The sequence below is a fragment of the Astatotilapia calliptera genome, chromosome 10 (genome assembly GCF_964374335.1).
Source record: "Astatotilapia calliptera chromosome 10, fAstCal68.1, whole genome shotgun sequence".
Lineage (NCBI taxonomy): Eukaryota > Metazoa > Chordata > Actinopteri > Cichliformes > Cichlidae > Astatotilapia > Astatotilapia calliptera.
The window spans coordinates 23,935,605-23,957,307 of record NC_137431.1 but is presented as its reverse complement, the minus strand read 5'-3'; the positions used below and the strand labels follow the sequence as shown (position 1 = coordinate 23,957,307).

Here is a 21,703-nt window from a genome sequence, read left to right as displayed (position 1 = left end):
AAAAGATTAGTTCATTACCAGGCCTCTGGAGAACTGCAAGACATGTTGAGGAGTTAATTTAGCCATTTAAATCAGCTGTGTTGGATCAAGGACACATCTAAAACCTGCAGGACACTGGCCCTTGAGGCCTGGAGTTTGACACCTGTGCACTAGAGTAAAAATAGGGCAGCAATTTGATTGTGACTAGGAAACATGTTTGGTTTTCTGGTGATTGCACTGATTTCTTTTCTTTTTTTTTTATATTTGGGAACTGACTACAAGTAACTGTGTCAGCTAGCCTTTAGCCTTTGGGGGCCACTTTCAAGAGTAAGGTGAATGCACAGCTGGCCTACAAGCCAACCTGTCATGAACAATCACCATCTGACTCAGACTGACTGCAGTCCTTCTCAGGTGAACTAAATGGTCTGCATTTGTATAGCGCTTTTCTAGTCCCTAAGGACCCCAAAGCGCTTCACACTACATTCAGTCATTCACCCATTCACACACACATTCACACACTGGCGATGGCAAGCTACACTGTAGCCACAGCTGCCCCGGGGCGCACTGACAGAGGCGAACTGGTGAAGGTTTGAAAATAATTGCTGTCTAATTTAGGAACCCCATTCATTCACCAAATAATAACAAAGTAATAGACTGGCTCTGTTTTATTTTTGTTATTTCACCATCCTGATGCACCAAGGTCGCTTTGAAGGCAATTGAATGTGAATGGTTCCTGGTCTTTAACCCTTTCATGCATAGTCACTACAGTGGCCAGCTATGAAAAGGCTGTTTTCTTGTATTTGTGTCAGTGTTGATGGTATACTTGCACATAAACCACTACATTGGACACTGATGTGTCACTCCATACCCTGGCACCCACTGAACGTTTAATGTTACTATAGATGTATGACGTGTTTCATTATTCATTCATTCATGATGATGAATATAAATATTTAAGAAAAAAACCTGATTGAGGTTGTTATAATTCATGCATGAAAGGGTTAAATCAACCATTTAAATGAAGTGAAATGAAGTTTATTGCACATGGTTGCAGTAACTTTGTTCATGCTGCAGTTTCCAATCACAGTTGTGCTTTCTGTGGCTGTAGCATAATAAATGAAGAAAGGGTAGGTAGAAGAGATAGATTTTTTGTCATTACTAAATCATTATTTCAGTACTCACTCTTTACACACAACAACAAATTCACTAATTCTTCACAGATTATGACTTCAGTTACAGAAAATTGTTCATAAAGTAATAAAGTAATTATGAGTTTGTCAAACGTGCCCTATTGAAAATATTGCATATTAAACAAATGCAAACATGTAATAAAATAATGCTTTATGTTTCAAGATTAACCAAATTACATAGCAAAATTGCTGACAGCCTGTTCTGCTAACCAACAAGGACATTCAAGCTGCTGCTCCAAAAATATTGGTTACATTAAGTTTACCTTCAGTCATACACACTGTTAAAACAACATCGTCTGGATTCAAATTGTGCAATTACTTTGTTTTCTTCAACTTTATTACCATGTTATTACTGACTCCAATGCAAAGAACAGCAAAAACATAGCAGTGAGACACAGGAAGTAAAAACAATATATTCGTGAGTCATCGGTGTTGGAAACAATCATAGTCGACTTTCAAAAATCTTCACGTGTTTTGATTGTCCTTTTCTAGTAATGAAGGGACATTTCATTCTGTGCGGGACAAAAGACAAAGAAAACACAGTTTAGTTTTTGCAGAAAGGACGTCTGTAAAAGTGTCACCATCTTTGTGTTTACTGCCAAATTAGTTATTGCTATTTTGGTGCTTTTAAGACACACTAAGAGTCAATTTTTGTAGTTGCAGAGTTACTACGTTATCACAAGTCTGAGATCTACGTCTGAGGTCAAGTTTTTATGACAAGTTTCACATTCAATAAATATTACATATGTTCTTCCAACTGATCTCACCTTTCTCTTTTATGCATCTGTTCAATAGTTTGAGGCAAAGGCCGTCCGAAACTCTCTGGTAGGAACACAGTAGCGAAGGCAGACACAACAGCAAGAGTCCCCAGTGTAATATAAGGCAGATATTTAAAGTACTGACCTGCACAAAGACAGGGAGCAATTAGGATTGGAGAAAGGCCTTGGCCTTGTGTTTATGCAACGTAATGTAGTGTGGGAATTTGTAGTCTACACAGACCACTAGATATACTTGATAAAATGCTTATTTATGAAGATTTGAGAAACATTCCTTCACTCACTCAGCTTTAACAAAAATGGTGCAATACAGCTTCCCACTCTGGATACAGTAGTACACATTCCTGTTGCAGTATTCCTGAGTACTGTTGGGAACAGTTCTGCTGTATATACAAACATCAGGGCAGTACCGGTGGTAATACCAAATTTTCCCACCATCTCTAGAGTAATAGACAGATATGATAGACCTGAAGGGAAAAAAAAATTAAAGATTTGTATAAGGCTATATACTAATTTGCTTCAGTACCTACTTCTAATGTCGGTATTTGAGATAAGATTTGCCTGAAAAAAACCTCAGACATATAAATAAATAAATAAAACCTCTGACACTCCTATGGACACAATATGGTGCATTTTTTCTGCTTACCATGAGGCACAAGTTGAATGAAATACAGTGATACTCCTCCAAGGAGCAAGATGCTTACGACAGCGAGTCGTCGTGGAAGGTATTGCAAAGCCAGCCAGCTGGTAATGTATGCTGGAACCTCCACGGCTGCTGAGATGAAACAGCTGATAAATGGATCGGCATGGAGTCGAGATGTATTTAGGGATAAGCCAAAGTAGCCAGTACTTAGAGTGAACCTGTAAACATGTCAAATAAAACATGGTAGCAATCTGAAAAGGAATCTGCTTGGAATTAGCAGTAGTGGGTTTATATTATCTATTCATGCAATTGAACGATGAGGTTTTTGTTATTAATCATATTACTACTGCACTTCTCACTACCAAAATCAATAATCACATCTCTGTAATGTGTTACGTTACAATGCATTACACTCCAACTCTTCCCAGTGACTTACCAGTAAGGAGCTTTTCTGGGAGACTATTGGGATTGCATTGAAAAAGACCTTCAAACGCTTGTCACCAGTGAATACTGCTAGTTGTGTTCAATGAGTGCCAAACCAGCAGGAATTATGTGTCTGCAAGGCCAGTGCAGCCAGCTCTCTGGTGATTATGGGCCTGCAGTGGGTGATGGTGCTGCAAGTGCTTGTAAAAATATAATGTGAATAAATATGGCTTAGAGCAAAACACTGCTCTTCTAAACAAAACTGTCTTTTTTTCTGTTCTCTCATCATTTATGGGAATTCAGCGATACATAGGATATTCTATTCATCCCCAAAATATAAGTGCTTTGAATTACTACTCACCACACAAGGCAGAGAATGATCGATGTGTTTCTGATGTTTGCAGTCCTTAGCAGGCTGAAGATACTGTGACGTTCATTAGCCTGAGTCTTATCTGCCTAAAAGACACAAAATCCCAGTCTCAGCATCTGTACATATGGCAATATCTGTTGCTCCAGGGTTCTATCCCTTTTTTGGTAACAGTAATATTTCTGATCATTTGGGTATTGTCGTGCGTAGTGCGAGAGATATTTATGTGTCTTCCTCAGATTCTCTTTATGTGCCTGAATGATTTAATTCAAAGCCAACTTACTGGTGAATCGTAATCATCAAAGATGACCTGTGGAGCCTCTACTTTGTTCTTCTTGGCAGCATATTTCACTATGTTCTCTGCTTCCTCCACTCTTCCCTGTGAAAGCAGCCACCGAGGAGACTCTGGGATTAACCTGCATCAGTATTCAACACAAAGAAACAAAAAGATTTAGCCTGGATCCGGTGGAACAGAAGTTATAGTATTGCTTATTACTCTCTTTGATGCTTGGCCAGAAGTTATATACTGTACAGGGTGGGCCATTTATATGGATACACCACAATAACATGGGAATGGTTGGTGATATTAAAGTCCTGTTTGTGGCACATTAGTATATGTGAGGGGGCAAACTCCTCAAGATGGGTGGTGACCACGGTGGCCATTTAGAAGTCGGCCATCTTGGATACAAATTTTGTTTTTTCAATAGGAAGAGGGCCATGTGACACATCAAACTTATTGGTAATGTCACAAGAAAAACAATGGTGTGCTTGGTTTCAACGTAACTTTATTCTTTCATGAGTTATTTACAAGTTTCTGACCACTTATAAAATTTGTTCAATGTGCTGCCCATTGTGTTGGATTGTCAATGCAACCCTCTTCTCCCACTCTTCACACACTGATAGCAACACCGCAGGAGAAATGCCAGCACAGACATCCAGTATCTGTAGTTTCAGGTGCTGCACATCTTGTATCTTCACACCATAGACAATTGCCTTCAGATGACCCCAAAGACAAAAGTCTAAGGAGGTCAGATCAGGAGACCTTGGGTGCCATTCAACTGGCCCACGACGACCAATCCACTTTCCAGGAAACTGTTCATCTAGGACTGCTCGGACCTGGCACCCATAATGTGGTGGTGCACCATCCTGCTGCAAAAACTCAGGGAACGTGCCAGCTTCAGTGCATAAAGAGGGAAACACATCATCATGTAGCAATTTCAAATATCCAGTGGCCTTGAGGTTTCCATTGATGAAGAATGGACCCACAGCATGTCAATGGCTGTGAACAAAGAGAAACTTGTAAATAACTCATGAAAGAATAAAGTTACGTTTTTTCAAAAAGGTCTCAAAGACTTTAGAGTCAGACCTGTTACAGATCGTCAACTTTTCCTTAATGTCAGGTGTGTTTCCAGAACCACTAAAAACTGCTGTAATCAAACCTATACTGAAAAAGGACAATCTTGACAAGACACAAATGAAAAACTACAGGCCGATCTCAAATCTCCCATTTTAAAGTAAGATCATTGAAAAAGCAGTTTCTCAACAGCTCAATTACTTCTTAAAACAGAATAATTGCTACGATGCCTTCCAGTCAGGTTTTAGACAGAACCACAGCACTGAAACCGCTCTGACAAAAGTGTTTAATGACATATGTCTGAACACAGACAGTGGAAAAATGTCAGTCCTAGTTTTACTGGATCTCAGTGCAGCATTTGATACAGTTGACCACAACATATTACTCAAACGACTGGAGAACTGGGCAGGTCTTTCAGGAACTGTACTAAACTGGTTCAAAACATACTTAGAAAACAGGAAATACTTTGTATCAATAGGTAACTTCACATCTGAGCAGACAAGTATCACATGTGGAGTTCCCCAAGGTTCCATCTTGGGACCCCCTCTGTTTAACATTTACATGCTCCCACTGGCACAGATTATAAACAACAACAAAATAAACTATCACAGCTATGCAGATGACACACAAATATATATCACAATGTCACCAGGAGACCGAGGCCCTGTACAGGCTCTTGGTAAATGCATTGAGGAAATCAATGACTGGTTGTGCCACAATTTTCTCCAACTAAACAAAAACAAAACTGAAGTAATAGTCTTTGGCGCCAAAGAAAAACGATTACAGGTCACCAGAGAACTTCAATCTATACATCTAAAAACCACAAACCAGGTGAGAAATTTGGGTGTAGTGATGGATGCAGACCTAAACTTAGAAAAACACATTAAGACAATAACAAAATCAGCTTACTATCACCTCAAGAATATATCAAGGATAAAAGATCTGATGTCTCAACAGGACCTGGAAAAACTAGTCCATGCATTCATCTTTAGTAGGCTTGATTACTGTAACAGCATCTTTACAGGTCTACCTAAAAAATCAGTCAGACAACTACAGCTCATTCAGAACTCTGCTGCTCGAGTCCTCACTAAGACCAAAAAAGTGGACCACATCAGTCCAGCTCTGAGGTCTTTACACTGGCTGCCTGTCCGTCAGAGGATAGACTTTAAAGTTCTGATGCTGGCCTATAAAGCTCTGAATGGTTTAGGACCAAAATACATCAGTGACCTCCTGACCCAGTATGAACCTTCCAGATCCCTCAGGTCATCTGGATCCGGTCTTTTATCAGTTCCCAGAGTCAGAACCAGACATGGAGAAGCTGCATTCAGCTTTTATGCTCCTTATATCTGGAACAAACTCCCAGAAAGCCTCAGATCAGCTGAAACACTCAGTTTATTTAAATCCAGGATGAAGACTCACCTGTTCTCAGCTGCATTTGAATAAAGCACCAAATCCACACTTTTAAGCTTAAATTTCAAAACTTACACTAACTACTGATCTTATCTATTTCTGATTTTATCTGTTTTGATTTTATATACTGTTTTGTTTGTTTGTTAAGCTTAAATTTCAAAACTGATTTTATCTACTGTTCTGATTTTATCTGTTTTGATTTTATATACTGTTTTGTTTGTTTGTTTGTTTGTTTGTTTGTTTGTTAAGTGGGTTTAGAGCTCTGGGTAGCTCCCCAGCTGGGTCTAGACTGGGTCTAGAGAGTATTTTAAATTCAGGGAATTTAAAATAGAAAGTAGCTCGTCCACATAAGGACTGGTAGCTCCCCTTACGATAAGGGTTCAAATCGCGCGAACAGGTGTGGGATTAGAGCTCTGGGTAGCTCCCCAACTGGGTCTAGACTGGGTCTAGAGAGTATTTTAAATTCAGGGAATTTAAAATAGAAAGTAGCTCGTCCACAGAAGGACTGGTAGCTCCCCTTACGATAAGGGTTCAGATCGCGCGAACAGGTGTGAAATGTGTGTGTTTAGTTAGTTAGTTTGTTTGCTTGTTTTAATCAATTTTAAATCATGCTTTTTATTTGTTTTTGTTTCTAATGTCTCTGTAAAGCACTTTGAATCACCTTGTTGTTGAATTGTGCTATACAAATAAATTTGCCTTGCCTTGCCTTACGTTGAAACCAAGCACACCATTGTTTTTCTTGTGACATTACCAATAAGTCTGATGTGTCTCATGACCCTCTTTCTATTGAAAAAACAAAAGTTGTATCCAAGATGGCCGACTTCTAAATGGCCACCATGGTCACCACCCATCTTGAGGAGTTTGCCCCCTCACATATACTAATGTGCCACAAACAGGACTTTAATATCACCAACCATTCCCATGTTATTGTGGTGTATCCATAAATGGCCCACCCTGTCTAATGAATTCATGAGAAGATAAACTTAACACAAACGCAGCTTTATTTTTTTCAAGAACAACCTACCACCAAAGAGGAAAGTAGAGAAGGCCAGGGAGAGATATACCTAACAGGAGATATGTCCAGTCCCTTAAAAAGTAGGCAAAGAGAGGAAGCATCATAAAGCCAAAGGCAAAGGCAAGACATACACCCATGGATGAGAAAAGGACCCGCACATTGCCAGTGAAGATTTCAGTGCCTGCACACACAGAGAAAGCCAACAGAAGTTTTGAGGCAATGGAGGTTATTGGACACATTGTTGCAGTAACCAAAGAACCAAAAATATGCCTTTACCGAGCACAAAAGCAGAAACATAGTTAGAGATTTGTCCCAAACCACTGATGAACAGGAGGATGCAGAACACTGTCCAAGATGATGAGAAGATTTGAACAAAAGTGAAAAGAGTCTGAAGTGCCATGGTCAGAAACAGAACTGGCTTTCTTCCAAATCTACAACGAAAAGTCAAAAGATGAAATAAGTGTAAAAAAACAAATAAGACATACTGCGTATCATAAAGTATTTATTATAAAGTATTTATTAAAAAGTATACTTGTGTGTTTATTGGTAATAGCAATATAATACTCTGCAATAAAGTAAAAATGTAATGAGGACTTTTATTACATGCTAAACAGAGCAATTGTAGAAATTAAAAACACTTTATAATACGGCCTGAAACTATTAACTATATAAGAGTCTAATTCGCCTGTAATTAAATTGAATTTAAACACATTTTATTTGAAATTATAATAATTAAAATATTTAAAAAATATATATATTTTTAAGAATTACATTGACTTACAGTCTTAAATGTATGTACACTAGAATAAGGCGATAACAAGTTGTGGTTTTGCAGGGAAAAAAAGAAAAAGAAATAAACAATGAATAAATATTGTTTGTTTTTCCACAAAATTAAATTGTATTTTGTAAAATTACAGTACTTATTACTGTTTGTAAGAATTGTACGTATTCTAGTGTACCTAACTTTAAGTATTTGTAGGTAAATATAAGTACATTTTAATTTCAAATAAAATAAATTGAAATTAAGTCTAATTACAGGAAGCCATATTATAAAGTATTAATATGTAATGATAGCTAGAAAGAATTTAAAAGATCAATATACAGTTTGTGCTGCTTAAAAGGGGGAAACAAGTATTATTTTTTAACTTTACCTGTCTGACAGCTGTCCTGAAAAAAAGGATCCAACTAAAACTCCCATGAAGTAAACTGTGGAAGTAAACGGCTGCTTCCACTCTTCACTGCACACCAGGTCAAACTGAAACGTCCAGGCATAAAAAATTGAATAAAACAATACAAAGACTTCAGGTGCTGTTTATGCCTCGTCAGATCTTAATTTTCAATTGTCAATCATTGTTCAAATATCGTCTGTATTACACACTTACCTCAGAGACTATAGTGGATTTATAGATGTCTTTGCTATAGCTCCACCCATCAACACACCCCTCTTGCTCCAGGTTAGTAAGATTAACATCCTGGCCTGGAATATATCCCTGAGCTGAAAGATTTTTGACCACATCCAGCCTGTATCTCCGACATCTGCTCAGCTCCAGCTTCCCATTCACCATCTTGCAGGTAAATAAATGCATTAATTTATTTACTTTTCTGTGAAATTGTGTTGAATACCATACTATAAAGGAAATAGCATGCTCTAGAAAGATAAAGAAAAACAAATCTAAAGTAACTGCAACAACAACAAAACAAACAAAAAAGCAAGCAAACAGAAACAAACAAACAAATACTGAAATGTAGAACTGGATAACAGGAGAATTAGGTTATTGACAAAAGAGGAAAAAAAACGAAACTAAACAAGAAACAAAATACTTTCAAAATAAAACAGGAAGTAACCTAGGGGGGAATTACCTAAAAGAGACAGGGGTACACTGGAAGGGCCAGATCAAAGTAAAACACAAGCGATCACAATACAATTCAAAAAACCAACAGAAACAAGATCACAAAGTTTCAACAACTAAAGATTAGACACAGAGGCATTACTCTTGTAAAGATAATCTTAAAACCTGTAAGAACTCTAAAAAACACAACTCAAAACTAAAGCTAAAATAAAGAATGGTTAAAAATAAACAAGAATGCAAAGTCCAAAATCATAAAACCCCAAACCATGACAGTATTTTGACCACTTAGTGCTCATAATAACCCTTCACACATATAAATATATACCCTATCATAAAATATGGCCATTCTACTTTATTGAGCTTAAAGCTAAAGCTGGCTTTGCAGAATGCAAAGAAAATACATCTACAAAGCTGCAAATATGATCATTAAAGTAAATATCAGACACACACATTTAAAAAATTTGCACATCCTCCAACATTAACATTTAATTCAAACATACAACATGTTGTCTTAGAAAAAAAGTAGGTAATTACAAGTAATTGTGAATTCGCTTTAACTGTCCTGCCCATTAAATGGGTCTGAGTGTGATTATAAATAATATATAATTGTGTGTTACTGTATATGCCTTTTAAAGTGTTGGTATTGGGCTGGTATTGCATTTGACTAACTCTGTTTCTAAAGAAGGAAGCTATTTCAAATGTAGCTTTCGTTTATGCTGTGCTGGCTGAATGACTGAGTGACATTCACAGACTTTTAGTGGGAACTATCATTCCTTCCAGCCATGCAGCATTTCCTTTGCCACTGACTGTCATACAAATCCAAAGCAGATTTCGCCCCACCTTAAATGATTCAAATTTTGTTATCATGACTCATCTGTCATAACGACTTAGTTACAGAACGCATTGTCGAGAAGTTATCTTGCACAAGCCAGACTTTTATAATGATGTTCCAGTTTGTGTATCAAAGCTGCAGAGTGAAAATACTATTTCTTTTTCACCTAAATTTTTGCTTTATGTGAAGTTTTTCTTGGTCTTGTGGTTATGTAATTCACGACTCAAATTTCATACTGACATTTCAGACTAAATACATTAAATACCTTTGAAGAAAATATTAGATTTAGACGATTTGATTGCAACACTGACACAACTTATCTGTATTGGTGTTGTAAAGATTACATGCAGCTCTTCTTGTTTCTTTTAATTAATATACTTCTTTACCTCCATTGGAATGATAGCTTGATGCCAGTCTTCTGTCAAGTTAATATCAGGAACCAGGCAGTGGTGTCTGGGAATGTCAGTCAGGAAGATGAGGGAAAAAGAACCAAATCCATTTGGCAACACGCTGGCACAAAGTAGGAAGAAAACACTTTGCTGGAAATGTCCCCAGTGACCAAGAAATGCTGTGACTTCATCATAATCCTGCATACTCTTGGAATTCTGTCTTTTAAATCACTTCTTCATCTATTGTGAAAGTAAAAAATACTCTTTAAAGAAAAAGTTGCATAAATAAACAAGTGCTACTCTGAAAGTGAGGACTCCAGAAACTCTGCAGAGCTTTTATGTAGTGTGCATTCTTAAAGGTATCAACTCCAAATTTGACTTTTTATAGTCACCACTGGGTTATAGATTACAAAGGCAATAACAAAATGCTCAGATGTTGAAAGATAATCTTTGACCATCACTTGCATAATAGGTTTCCAAGAAATATGGGAAAACTTCCAACTTGTGCAAGACAGCATTTATTATTAACCATCTATTGAGGATTTATTGGTTAAATAAGACAAAAAAAAGAAAATTATAGGTTTATCTTTGTTATGAGACTATTTATATATAATACAGCTTTCAGTCATTTAACAGACAACAAAGCCAAACAAAATGTAAATATAAAAGACTGTAAACAACAACAACATCTGTCTAGACCAGGACAAACAAATAGTCATAGTGAACTGTCCATTGGTACCACAGGTACAGGCGTCATATTTCTTGTAAGACATGGGCACTTCACCCTGTTTTAAAGAGGAAAGACAAACACGAGTTTTATTTTCAGCGATAAACTTCATTATCATTATTACTTATAAGATGTGAACACTTATTTTTTGTACTATTGGCTAAGGGCTTTCATTCAATCTGCAAAAAAAACCCCAAAACAAAACATTTGGCCACTTGGTGGCAGTAAAGTTCACTTGGAAATAAATAGCAATCTCACTTCTTAACCTTCCTGTCGTGTTCAGGTCAATGATAGTCAGTGATAGTCAATGATTTTTTAAATTTACATACCCAACATTTAAAGTTAAATTGAACATGATGATACATTTAGAGTCACCCTGAAACTTCTACTTCACTTCTACTCAGTCACTTTCACTAACTCCCTAAATGACAGATACTCGCCTGACAACATACTTTTCTGCATACTGTGTACCATGTTTAAAGAACTTGCTGTATAAGAATGTAAAATTACAATTGCCTTTATTACTTCATAGAAAGTAAAATAAACTGTGAATGAAAGTAGCTTACCTTTCTCGTCTTTGCATTTGTTCAATAGTTTCAGGAAGAGGTTTCTTAAAACTCTCTGGAAGGAAAAGAGCTGCAAAGGCAGCCACAACAGCCAGACTCCCCAATATAATATAAGGTAGATACTTATAATACATACCTGAAGACACAGAGGGGGAAGTTAGGATGAGAGAAAACTCCTTTATGAGTGTGCATTTATAAAATATAGAAATTTAATCAAATGAGGTAAAACAGACAGTCAGAAACAGTTAGTACTAATGCTAAATGAATATTAATCAATGCACTCACCCAGACTTAACAATAAAGGGGCAATGCAACTTCCAATTCTGGAAACAGTATTGCTTATCCCCGTTGCTGTGTTTCTGAGCACTGTTGGGTAAAGCTCTGCGGTGTAGGCGAACATCAGGGAGGAACCGGTCGTGATTGAATACTTACCCAGCATTTCCAGTGCAAGAGCCAGATTTGATAGATCTAAAGAATCAGAATCAGAATCAGAATTCTGATTCTGATTCTTTAGATCTAGAATCAGAAGAGCCAGATTTGATAGATCTAAAGAATAATACATTTGTTTAGTTTGTAGATATAAGTAAACAGTAAGAGACAAAACTCTAATCAAGTCTGTGAAACTTGTTTTATATAAGATGGTAATTCTGCATATACCTATCATATAGTCACTTCCTGCCTAGTAAAACGAAAAGATCACAAAAACAAATTCTATTCTTCTATTATGATTATTTACATGTTCATATTTTTGTTGGTTCACATCCTACAATGTTAAATAACGTATCACATTTCGCACAATGCACACTGATGCTTTGGGTTTTTTTCCATCCTCTTTTCAACCTCTGTCCCTTTAAGGGCCCCACCTCCAGAAAAGCCTGATTTGTGATTTGTCAGCTCATCAAAGGCAACTTTGGCATAGTCTCCTGAAAGCTATCTGCCCTTAACATACACCTGTAGTTTCCTGATACACAATGAACCAGAAGAGACTGTGGATTCCAGCAGAAAGTCAGAAAGAAATGCATTCATGCATTCTCTGGGCCGAAAGATACTGTAATAATCATCCCCCAGTCAGTACTAATGCTAATGTAAACAACAATAGCCATGGACAAGGCTAGAACTAAAGATACAGGAAGCTACCTTTTTCCAGGATACATTACATTACAAAAAAAAAAGTAATCCTAAACTTTTGTAATGCTTTGAGACATTTTAGAGTTAGCAGAAGGGGCTCTAATGCGAAAATTTTAGCAGGCTCTAAGGCAGCTGTTGCATTTGGATTGAGTCAATTTCTTGTTCTTTGAAGAAAATGTTGCCAAACAGCTGCTCTGCAGACACGTCACTGCATGCAGATAACTGATGATAGATCAGTTACGTCAGGCAAAGAAAGGTTCAGTGTTTTATATGTATGAAAGAATAACTATCTTTGCCAGAGGCTTTATAATTTGTAACTGGAAGAACTTTTATGTGCAAAATAGCTACAGTGCTTTCCAAAAATAATTTTTTGGGACTTTTGGTCCCCTTTTTCTTTAGATGTTACCTGGAAGATGGGAAGCAGGTGCAGTGATTTATTAGAACATGTGCAAACCCATATGGGAATATAGGTTTCTTTGTATAGTACAAAGGAGGTTAAAGTCAATATTTGGTTCCAGATAGCACATCTTTGTCTGTTTCCTGCCTTTTGTTCAGTTCTCTGTCAAGACGATCCCAGACTGTTTCAATAATGTTGGGGTCCAGGCTGTAAGGAAGCCAATGCGTGTTTTTCTATATAGGTATGTTTTTACTATATTGGCATGCTAAAAGTTGAAGCTGTTGTCCTTCAGATAATAGGTACTTTTAAACCAAAAGTTTTAAAAATGATTTTTGTTCCAGTTCTTGAGGATTTTGGTATATCTCAGCCTTTTTGTTTACCCTCCTTAGGAATGTTTTTTTTTGACAGCCATACATTGCACACCATCCCAGTTTATGCTGCATTTTCAGCAAACATCACTCTTTGCATCTTGTTGTTGTAAAAATATAATTTCATCCTTGTCAAACTGTTATCTTTGAAATTTTATAGATTCCACTGAAGAAATGAGAACAAATTACACGTTTCAATGGCAGGCTGCTAGTAACGAATGCCTAAAGCAATACTTTAGGTTCTTTGTTATGAGTTGTAGGTAGACACGACAGTGTTTCATGCTTTGAGCTAGGTGCCCTGTTATGCTTGAATGATTCATAAATCAATGCTTAACAGTGGCTTAACAACATTTTTTCCCTAAAATGGACAATTACAATGACTGAAATTTAGAAGACCAAGACAAAATACAAAAAAACCAACAAGAAAGTCTGGGTCCTTGAAAGCACATAATAAATAAATTTAAAAAAAAATCACAGTAGTGTGTATCACTCATCAAAGGAAAAGGAATAATTATAGTATGGGCACTTTAAGCAATAAGTAACTTATATATGACTCATCAATTGTTCTAATGTGAATTCTTGCAGCTTGCTTTTAAGAAATTTTACCATCTGGAACAAGTTGAATCAGGTAGAGTGGCACGGCTCCGAAGACCAACGTAAGGATCACAGACAGGCGTCGTGGAAGGTATAGCAGAGCCATCCAGCTGGAAATGTATGCTGGAATCTCTACAACTGCTGAGATGAAACAACTGATGTAGGGGTTTTCATGGAGTTGTGCTGTATTGAAAGACAGGCTATAGTAGCCAACAATCATAGTGAACCTGGGAAAATCAAAGGGAAATGAAAGCGTTTTTTTCATCTAAGTGAACTTTCCAAAGATTTTTCTGCATGCATGCATTTTTTTCAAATGCAAATCGTAATCATTTTGTCTATCGCAGATCTTATATTATGGAAACAGAAATACATGAAAAACCAAAAGAAAAATGAATTTTCTTTTAGTAAAAAATCATTTTTAGTTAAGAGACAGGTCATTTTAGCTGTTTATCTGCTAATTCTCCTTTTGATTTCCATGAGGAATCCGGCAAATTCCTTGTTTGTTAATTTTCTCGTTGTTTCATTATTTTCTCAATCTGAGGATGTCTCATTAAGTCGCTATGTACCACACTGTCTTCACTGTTTACTCACAACACAAAGCAGAGGATGAGTGTTGTGGCTCTCATGCTGCTCTGCCTCAGCAGGTCAAAGACATTGTAATGCTCCTTGGAGTGTGTCTGCATCTTTTCTGTCTGGAAGACACATAAAATTAGTTTGACTGTGTGAGCAGGGCTTTTTCAAAAAATATTAAAACACAAAAATGTTTAAGATTTCTTTTTTTTCATGCATTTTTATACTAATAATATCAGTCAAATGTCAAATATATTAAAAAAAAAATATATATATATATTAATATATTTATTTATTTGTAAAACTTGAACTTGTTTTCAAATGATAACAACTGTGTTCTGCATCTTGGGTTAATCCAGTAATGTTTAAGTGAAAGTTCACTTACACCACAGTCTTCAAAGATGATCCTCGGAGCTTGAACTTTGTTCCACTTAGCAGCAGTTCTTATAATGGCCTCGGCTTCCTCAACTCTGCCTCGAGAAAGCAACCACCGGGGAGACTCTGGCATAAGCCTGGCTTAATATTTAACACAAACAGAAGGATGCAGACTTAATCAGAGGGATTTTGGAGACAAAGCAAAAAAGACAGTGAAATAAGGTCAATAAACTTGTTAGTGGGAACAGTTTGTTCTTTTTGTTTCAGCTGCTCCCTTTAGGGGTTGTGACAGAGGATCATCTTCATCTGTCACACCTTATCCTTAAGATCCTCTTCTATCACACTGACCCATGCATTTCCTCGTTCACTACATCCATAAACCTTATCTGTGATTTTCTTCTTCTCCTGTCTGCCATCTCCATGTTTAACATCCTTTTCCCAGTGTATCAGCTATCTCTCCTCTGTCCATCTTCAAACCATATCAACCTGAACCTTGCCTCTTTTTCTCTCCAAATATTGAGCTGTCCCGAGGAAATATTTATATCTAATCTTGTCTGCTTCTAGTAACTGAAAAATCTGCCATCTTCATTTTGGCCTCATGTCTTTCTGTAAACACTACTGTGTCAAAACCTTACATTACAGCAGGCCTCACTACCCTCTCTTTGCATCTTCACCATTCCAACTGCATCCCTCTCGTTCACATACATATTCTTCTACTGGCTATCATTCCTGCAGTCCATATTTCCACCTGGCTTGGCTCTCTTGCACCTACACCGTACTCTTTCTTTAGATAACAATATCATCTGTGTATGTCACAGTCTATGGAAACTCCCCCCTGACTAATGTCCACCACAGTTTCAAGCAAGTCAATACATTTGATTCAGTTCCTACAGGGAATGCTATATAAAGATATGTAGAGAGATAGATATGCTAGAGCTAGTGCCACCTACCACCAAAAGGGGACGTAGGCCACACAAGGCAAAGATAAAGCCAATGACAGTGATTTCCAGTCCCTTAAAAAGTATGCTAAGAGTGGAAGTATCATGTATCCAATAGCAAAGCCTAGACATGTGCCCAAAGATGAGTAAAGGACACGCACTTTGCCAGTTAAGACCTCAGAACCTGCAAAAAAAGAGGGGGTAATGATGAATAAAAACTTATGTGTTACAAAAAACAAAACAAAAAAAGGAAACAAACTGAAGATTGCACAAAAAACTCTGTTTGTATGTTATCATCACCATGCAGAGTGCCACCCCACAATAAATAAGCTTTCATGTATATTTTTTTAACATCTGAATTTGTTTATGGCAGTGAGGTGTGGTTTGTGGCTCAGCTGCAAAGGGACACGTGAGACAGAGTGCTTCTAGAAGCACTGTCCACTGAGAGGGTTCACGCATCTGCAGCAAATTTGCCAATCACTGCCTGTTATTTTATGTAAAAGTGTGCTGAGACCCCTGGAAAGACTGAAAGTGCTGTAGGCAGCGGGGGCTTGCCAGTAAAGACTTGTCAAAATGTGTTTCAGAGTGATTTTTGTGAGGATTAAATGCACCTTGCCATTGGGTATATATGGCACACAGACTAAACGCACACAGTGTGCATTAAGAAACTGAATAAAAGCATAGAGGCTGCAGAAACTACTCAGAAATATGTGAGTGATGTGACACCTGACAGGTTAGCTGTGAGAGTTACAGCAGAATGATCTGCAATAAAGCAGCTGTCTTCTGAATGACTCCTTCACTCCATTTGAGCTGTCACCTGACTTCAGTTTCTGACTAATTTTGCACTTATATCAAAACATTTGCTGTACAAAGCACACGTGTAAAACCTGCACTTAGACATTCCTCTGGTGTTTTCTATTCTTGGCTCCCTAGTTTATGCTCCTTGTGTTAGATTGCATCAAAATGCATCTTTCAAACTGCATCATTTATTAATTGGCATGATGTTAGTAGATCAGCAGTAGAACCTAACGCTCCCATTGGCACTTTTTAGGATTGTGGTGTCATTACAATTTGTCCCACTGTCACGGCTGCGGCAGCAGTCATGTGGTGTGTGAGAGTAAGGACCCAAGATGCAGGTACAGGCTGAGATGCGAGTGAGCTTTATTTACAGTAGTGGCAAAAAACAGGAAATGCAGAATGGGGAGCTACCAAAACTAACCTGAAACCATAACTACACGGGATGATGAGCAGGGATGACACAGAGAATGTAGAGCAGAGAGCCACAGAGATACACCGAGTAACACAGACGGTCCGACAGTGAGCAAAGACAACCCCACACTATAAATACACACACAAAAGGAAAAAGGGACAGCAAACAGGAGGGAGGCACAGCTGATCCTAATTAACATGACGAGACAAGAGACACAGACCTTAAAAGTAAAACAGGAAACGCAGAACACAGGGAAGCCACATAACAAAACCTGAAATGAGAACTCAAGAAATACTAAAGGGCTGAGGAGCTAAAGTGAGCAAGAAATCAAAAACTAAAAGCACAAAACTCAAAAACACTGGGTCACTGACACAGGACCATGACACCCTCTTATAAATCTGGCCCTTAGTTTTGTATCATAGCTAAATAAATGTTCCATCCTACCCAACACAAGAGCAGCCACAAAGTTGGACATCTGTCCCAAACCGTTGATGAAGAGGATGATGAGGAACATAATCCATGAACCAGAAAAGACTTGAGCAAAGGTGAAAACTGTCTGTAGTGCCAAAGCTGCAAAAAGAACGGGTTTTCTGCCATATCTAGACAGAGAAGATAAATATATTAGTAAACATATACATGCATAAAAAGTGTTGTACTTCCTATACAGTTGTGTGAATTGCATCTAAAAATCTGGATGGAAGGAGCACAAATTGAAAATAAATAAGTACATATCTCAAAATAATAACTGTGTTCTACCACTCTATTTCTTATTATACTGGTAAAAATACAACTCCATCATCAATTAAAATCACAGAAAAGTTCGTCTGGATGTAGCATTTTCAGCGGCATAATACATGTCTTTTATATTACTGACTATTATAAGTGTATACTGTAACATGATCTTTTTAAATGATTTTCATTTTTATTTCTTTTTACAATAAAGACAATCTTAATATCGAAACACGGAAGCCTTTCCTGAACCTTTAAAGAATGGTGTGGTGTTTGGTCTCTTTCACATGAATCTCATGTCAGTACCTGTCTGACAGCTGGCCTGACAAGAACGATCCAAGGAGTCCTCCCACGAAGAAAACAGTAGATGTGAACGGCTGCTTCCATTGGTTACTGCACACCAAGTCAAACTGGAAAATGAGATATTAACAGTTGAATGACTGAATATGTGCATGCAGGAAATAACAATGTTAAAGTCAGTGTGATTTGTGCTGACTGTTGCTGGCTGTATTCAAATGTCTTTTCACTCTAAGTAGAAAGAAAAAGGGTGCGTCTTTCCTGGTGTGCAGAAACTAATCCCCAAAGAGCACCTTGAACTTTAAGCACTGACAAAATAATGACAAGCTGAAGACTCAAAGGTCAACAAGATTACAACAAGATAATGAGAAATAAGCCATGTTGATAACAGTAGAGAAAGAGTTTTCTAGAGGAATTTATATCATGTTCCTATGTTGACTGACTGCACCTACTGTATGTTCACAGGTGTGTTCTGTCCTAACTGTTGAATAAATGGATGGGCTGAAATCCCCTGTCTTGGATAGGGTAGGAGGAAAGGAGCCACATAGACTAAGGACTTAATGATATATCTGCAACATCAAGAAAAAACAGCTGATGCTGCTAAAAAATACTACATGAAAAATAAGTAGATGTAGAAGAAGGATTGACCATACCTCAGAAACTATAGTGGATTCATAGATGTCTTTGCTATAGCTCCACCCATCTACACAGCCCTCCTCCTCCAGGTCTGTAAGGTTGACATCCCTGCCAGGAATGTATCCCTGAGCAGAGAGATTTCTGACCACATCCAACCTGTATCTGCTGCATCTGCTCAGCTCCTGTTTCCCATCCACCTCCTCATAGTCACAAGGATACAAACAGTTTTAGGGTTATTAGTATTGAGACATTTAAGAAAAACTCAGTAGGATGTCATAGTGTTTACAAAAATATGTAATATTTAGGCAACAATGGGCCTATACGGTGGCCCTGAGAGGCCAAATGGACTGCAACTTAAAAAAACACCAGCAATAACAAAAATGCTGCGAAAACACACAAAATACAACGGAAATAGTACAAACGAAAACAGAAATAGGAATAACTAAAACAGGAATAGGAAAAAACAGATTTCCAAAAGCACAAGGGAAGTGTTTCTGGGGAGACAATAACCTGACGGACCAGTTGCAGGAACCAAAATAGCCCAAGAAGTGGAGGATCTATGGTTTTGTAAGGAAAGAAAAGATGAGAGGAAAGTGTGTTAGCCTAACTATTAGCCTAAAAATCCATCATCACTATTATATGAATCATGACAAAACACACCTATTATTTTTTGGGTTCCTGCAACTGGTACATCGGGTTATTGTCTCCCCAGAAACACTTCCCTTGTGCTTTTTCCAACCAAAATATTTGTATGAAATTGCACAAAAAGAATAGATGGTCCAAATCCTCCTCTTCTGTTTCACAAAATACACAATTACCGGTTTCTATTTCTTGGAAATGTGGATCTTCTGACAACCAGGAAACTTGAACTTTGTGCTTTTTCCTATTTCTGTTTTGCAATATTTTATTGCATTTCATAAAGATTTAATGGTTTTTAGTTTAAATGTATTGTTTACACTGCTTTTTTTAAACTTTCAACTACCAGCAACATAAAAACTCATTTAGTTCCCAAAAGTAGTTTTCTACTTCTCCCAAGCATGTTTTTTTTGTTTTGAAATAAGCATAAATGTGTTCGAATAAATACAAATGTTTTGAGTTACATTATTGGAATAATATTTGAAGCAAACTCAATTATCACTGAAAAACTGCATCAGTAGTTTAAATGTTTTCTTTGATGTGCTGTATCACAGAGTTGGGGCTCTCGCAGTCACTTACTTTGATTGGGATGACACTTTTACGCCAGTCTTCAGTGAGGTTGATACCAGATACCAGGCAGTGATGACTCGGTGTATCAGTCAGAAAAACGAGAGTGAAAGCACCAAATCCATTTGGCATAATGGTGGCAACGAGCGAGAAGAAGACAATTTGCTGGAAACGTCCCCACTGCCCCAGAAAACCAATGGTTTCAGCATAATCTCTCATAGTCAAATAATTATAACCCTTTTTCTAAGCTGCTGACTCTTCTGTCTTCCTGAAACAGCATTGTGTCCAGCCACACCTGTTGGCTGTGCTTACATGTACTCCACCCAAACACACACAGATCCTGGCTCCTATTACCTCTTTTGTACTGTTCAAAATAACCTTCTAAACTTTTATTTATATATTTTTAAACTGTGACTTTCACAAGCTGCTGTGTTTCCAGGAGTGACTAATGTTATCATAATGACACGTTTTTTTTTTTCCAGTTAACTTTTCACTGTATACGTGAACATACACATTTAATAACATACTTGTATATAATATAACTGAGATTTGGACAAGGAGTATACATAAGTAACTGTATCATTGTGGCTAGGGTATAGTTTTGCCTTAGCTGCAGTAGGAGGAGTGGGTGCAGTGCAGAAATCAGCGCCTAGTGGAGTTATTGCCACACAGGGTGTGGATTGCCTAACAAACCGGTCTTTATTCTATAGGATAATAAGGAGAACCTTGTGTGCGTTTCATAGGACAAACACACACATATAGGCGTGGCCGTGTCAGCTGCACAGCTCTGGGCAAGAAACCCGAGCTGTTGCTGCGAGAGTGCACCCTGGAGCCAAGCACATCAAGCAGGGTTGAGTTTCCAGTATGCAGAGCAATATAAGGGAGGCTAAATTTAGGAAGCAAAACAAGATGGCTGTTACTAAAAGTTAATCTAGATCTAGATGTGCAATCAGCCATTCCTATCATTATGGGCTCTAATATTGGAACACCAGTGACTAATAGCATTGTTGCTCGAATGTAGGCTGGGTAGTGAAAACACTTTGAAAGGTACAGTTATATCCTATGTGCCATATGTTTATATGCATGTTTATCTAAAATATAATGTCATAAATGCTACAATGGTTTTCTCGAGCATTTGATAGAGCTATAGTTCATGACTTTAACCTGTTGTCTGTCTTGACACTTCTCTCACTCAAAGCTGCAATTGGATTGGCGAGATAAGGCTAATCAGTCAGCCTCAAGCGCTGTGGTTGACACACTACAGCTCAGCAGTGCTGAAGAAGCCCTGGAATGTCTTAAAATTGTGACTGAGCCACTGACTTAAATATAATTCAGGCAGGCATCCCTGAGAGATCCTAAATATGTCCAAATCTTTTCTTTTACTAATCTAAAATTCACTGAGGTGTAAAATATAAATGTTCTCTCTGCTATTTGTAAATCATAATGTTGTAGCTCCATTACAGTTAATATAAACTAATGCTGCATTATTATTCCACAGCAGGTTGGAAAGAATGAAAATGCTGTCATGCCAATGAGACTGAGAAAAAGACCAAAAATAAAAGAAAACAAAACAGAATTTGCTCTAACGTAGTGAAGTCAATTTGAAAACTGCCCCCTCTAGCTTTTCACAGTGTGCATTACACTGTATGTTCATAATTAAGTGACGCAAATACTCTGAAATACAGTAGGGACATAATGCCCTAGCTTAAACTAAGAAAATAAGATTGATAATAATCA

At 37.5% G+C, this 21,703-nt stretch overlaps 2 protein-coding genes across 5 annotated transcripts; both read right to left on the bottom strand.

Annotated features, from left to right (window-relative positions):
• Nucleotides 1-89: 89 nt before the first annotated feature.
• On the bottom strand, nucleotides 90-10,578 carry LOC113030453 (organic cation/carnitine transporter 2-like). Of its 2 annotated transcripts, XM_026181926.2 has the most exons (11): nucleotides 10,226-10,578; nucleotides 8,540-8,722; nucleotides 8,309-8,412; nucleotides 7,434-7,588; nucleotides 7,167-7,338; nucleotides 3,662-3,794; nucleotides 3,373-3,467; nucleotides 2,592-2,806; nucleotides 2,230-2,412; nucleotides 1,937-2,072; nucleotides 90-1,681 (listed from the first exon to the last, which is right to left on the bottom strand). In XM_026181926.2, exons 1-11 carry the CDS (start codon nucleotides 10,430-10,432, stop codon nucleotides 1,612-1,614), a joined length of 1,653 nt encoding a protein of 550 aa, XP_026037711.1. In that variant the 5' UTR covers nucleotides 10,433-10,578; the 3' UTR covers nucleotides 90-1,611. The 2 variants fall into 2 exon arrangements, with proteins under 2 accessions (XP_026037711.1, XP_026037712.1); XM_026181927.2 differs by lacking the exons at nucleotides 7,167-7,338; nucleotides 7,434-7,588.
• Nucleotides 10,579-10,728: 150 nt separating this feature from the next.
• Nucleotides 10,729-21,143, bottom strand: LOC113030452 (organic cation/carnitine transporter 2-like). Of its 3 annotated transcripts, none has more exons than XM_080307251.1 (11): nucleotides 19,979-21,143; nucleotides 18,781-18,963; nucleotides 18,137-18,240; nucleotides 17,546-17,700; nucleotides 15,904-16,075; nucleotides 14,964-15,090; nucleotides 14,600-14,700; nucleotides 14,021-14,235; nucleotides 11,807-12,067; nucleotides 11,522-11,657; nucleotides 10,729-11,013 (listed from the first exon to the last, which is right to left on the bottom strand). In XM_080307251.1, the coding sequence occupies exons 1-11, from the start codon at nucleotides 20,183-20,185 to the stop codon at nucleotides 10,944-10,946; spliced, it is 1,731 nt and encodes a 576-aa protein (XP_080163377.1). In that variant the 5' UTR covers nucleotides 20,186-21,143; the 3' UTR covers nucleotides 10,729-10,943. The 3 variants fall into 3 exon arrangements, with proteins under 3 accessions (XP_080163377.1, XP_026037708.1, XP_080163378.1); XM_026181923.2 differs by having other exon boundaries at nucleotides 11,807-11,989; nucleotides 19,979-21,116; XM_080307252.1 differs by lacking the exon at nucleotides 15,904-16,075 and having other exon boundaries at nucleotides 14,964-15,094; nucleotides 19,979-21,135.
• Nucleotides 21,144-21,703: the final 560 nt, after the last annotated feature.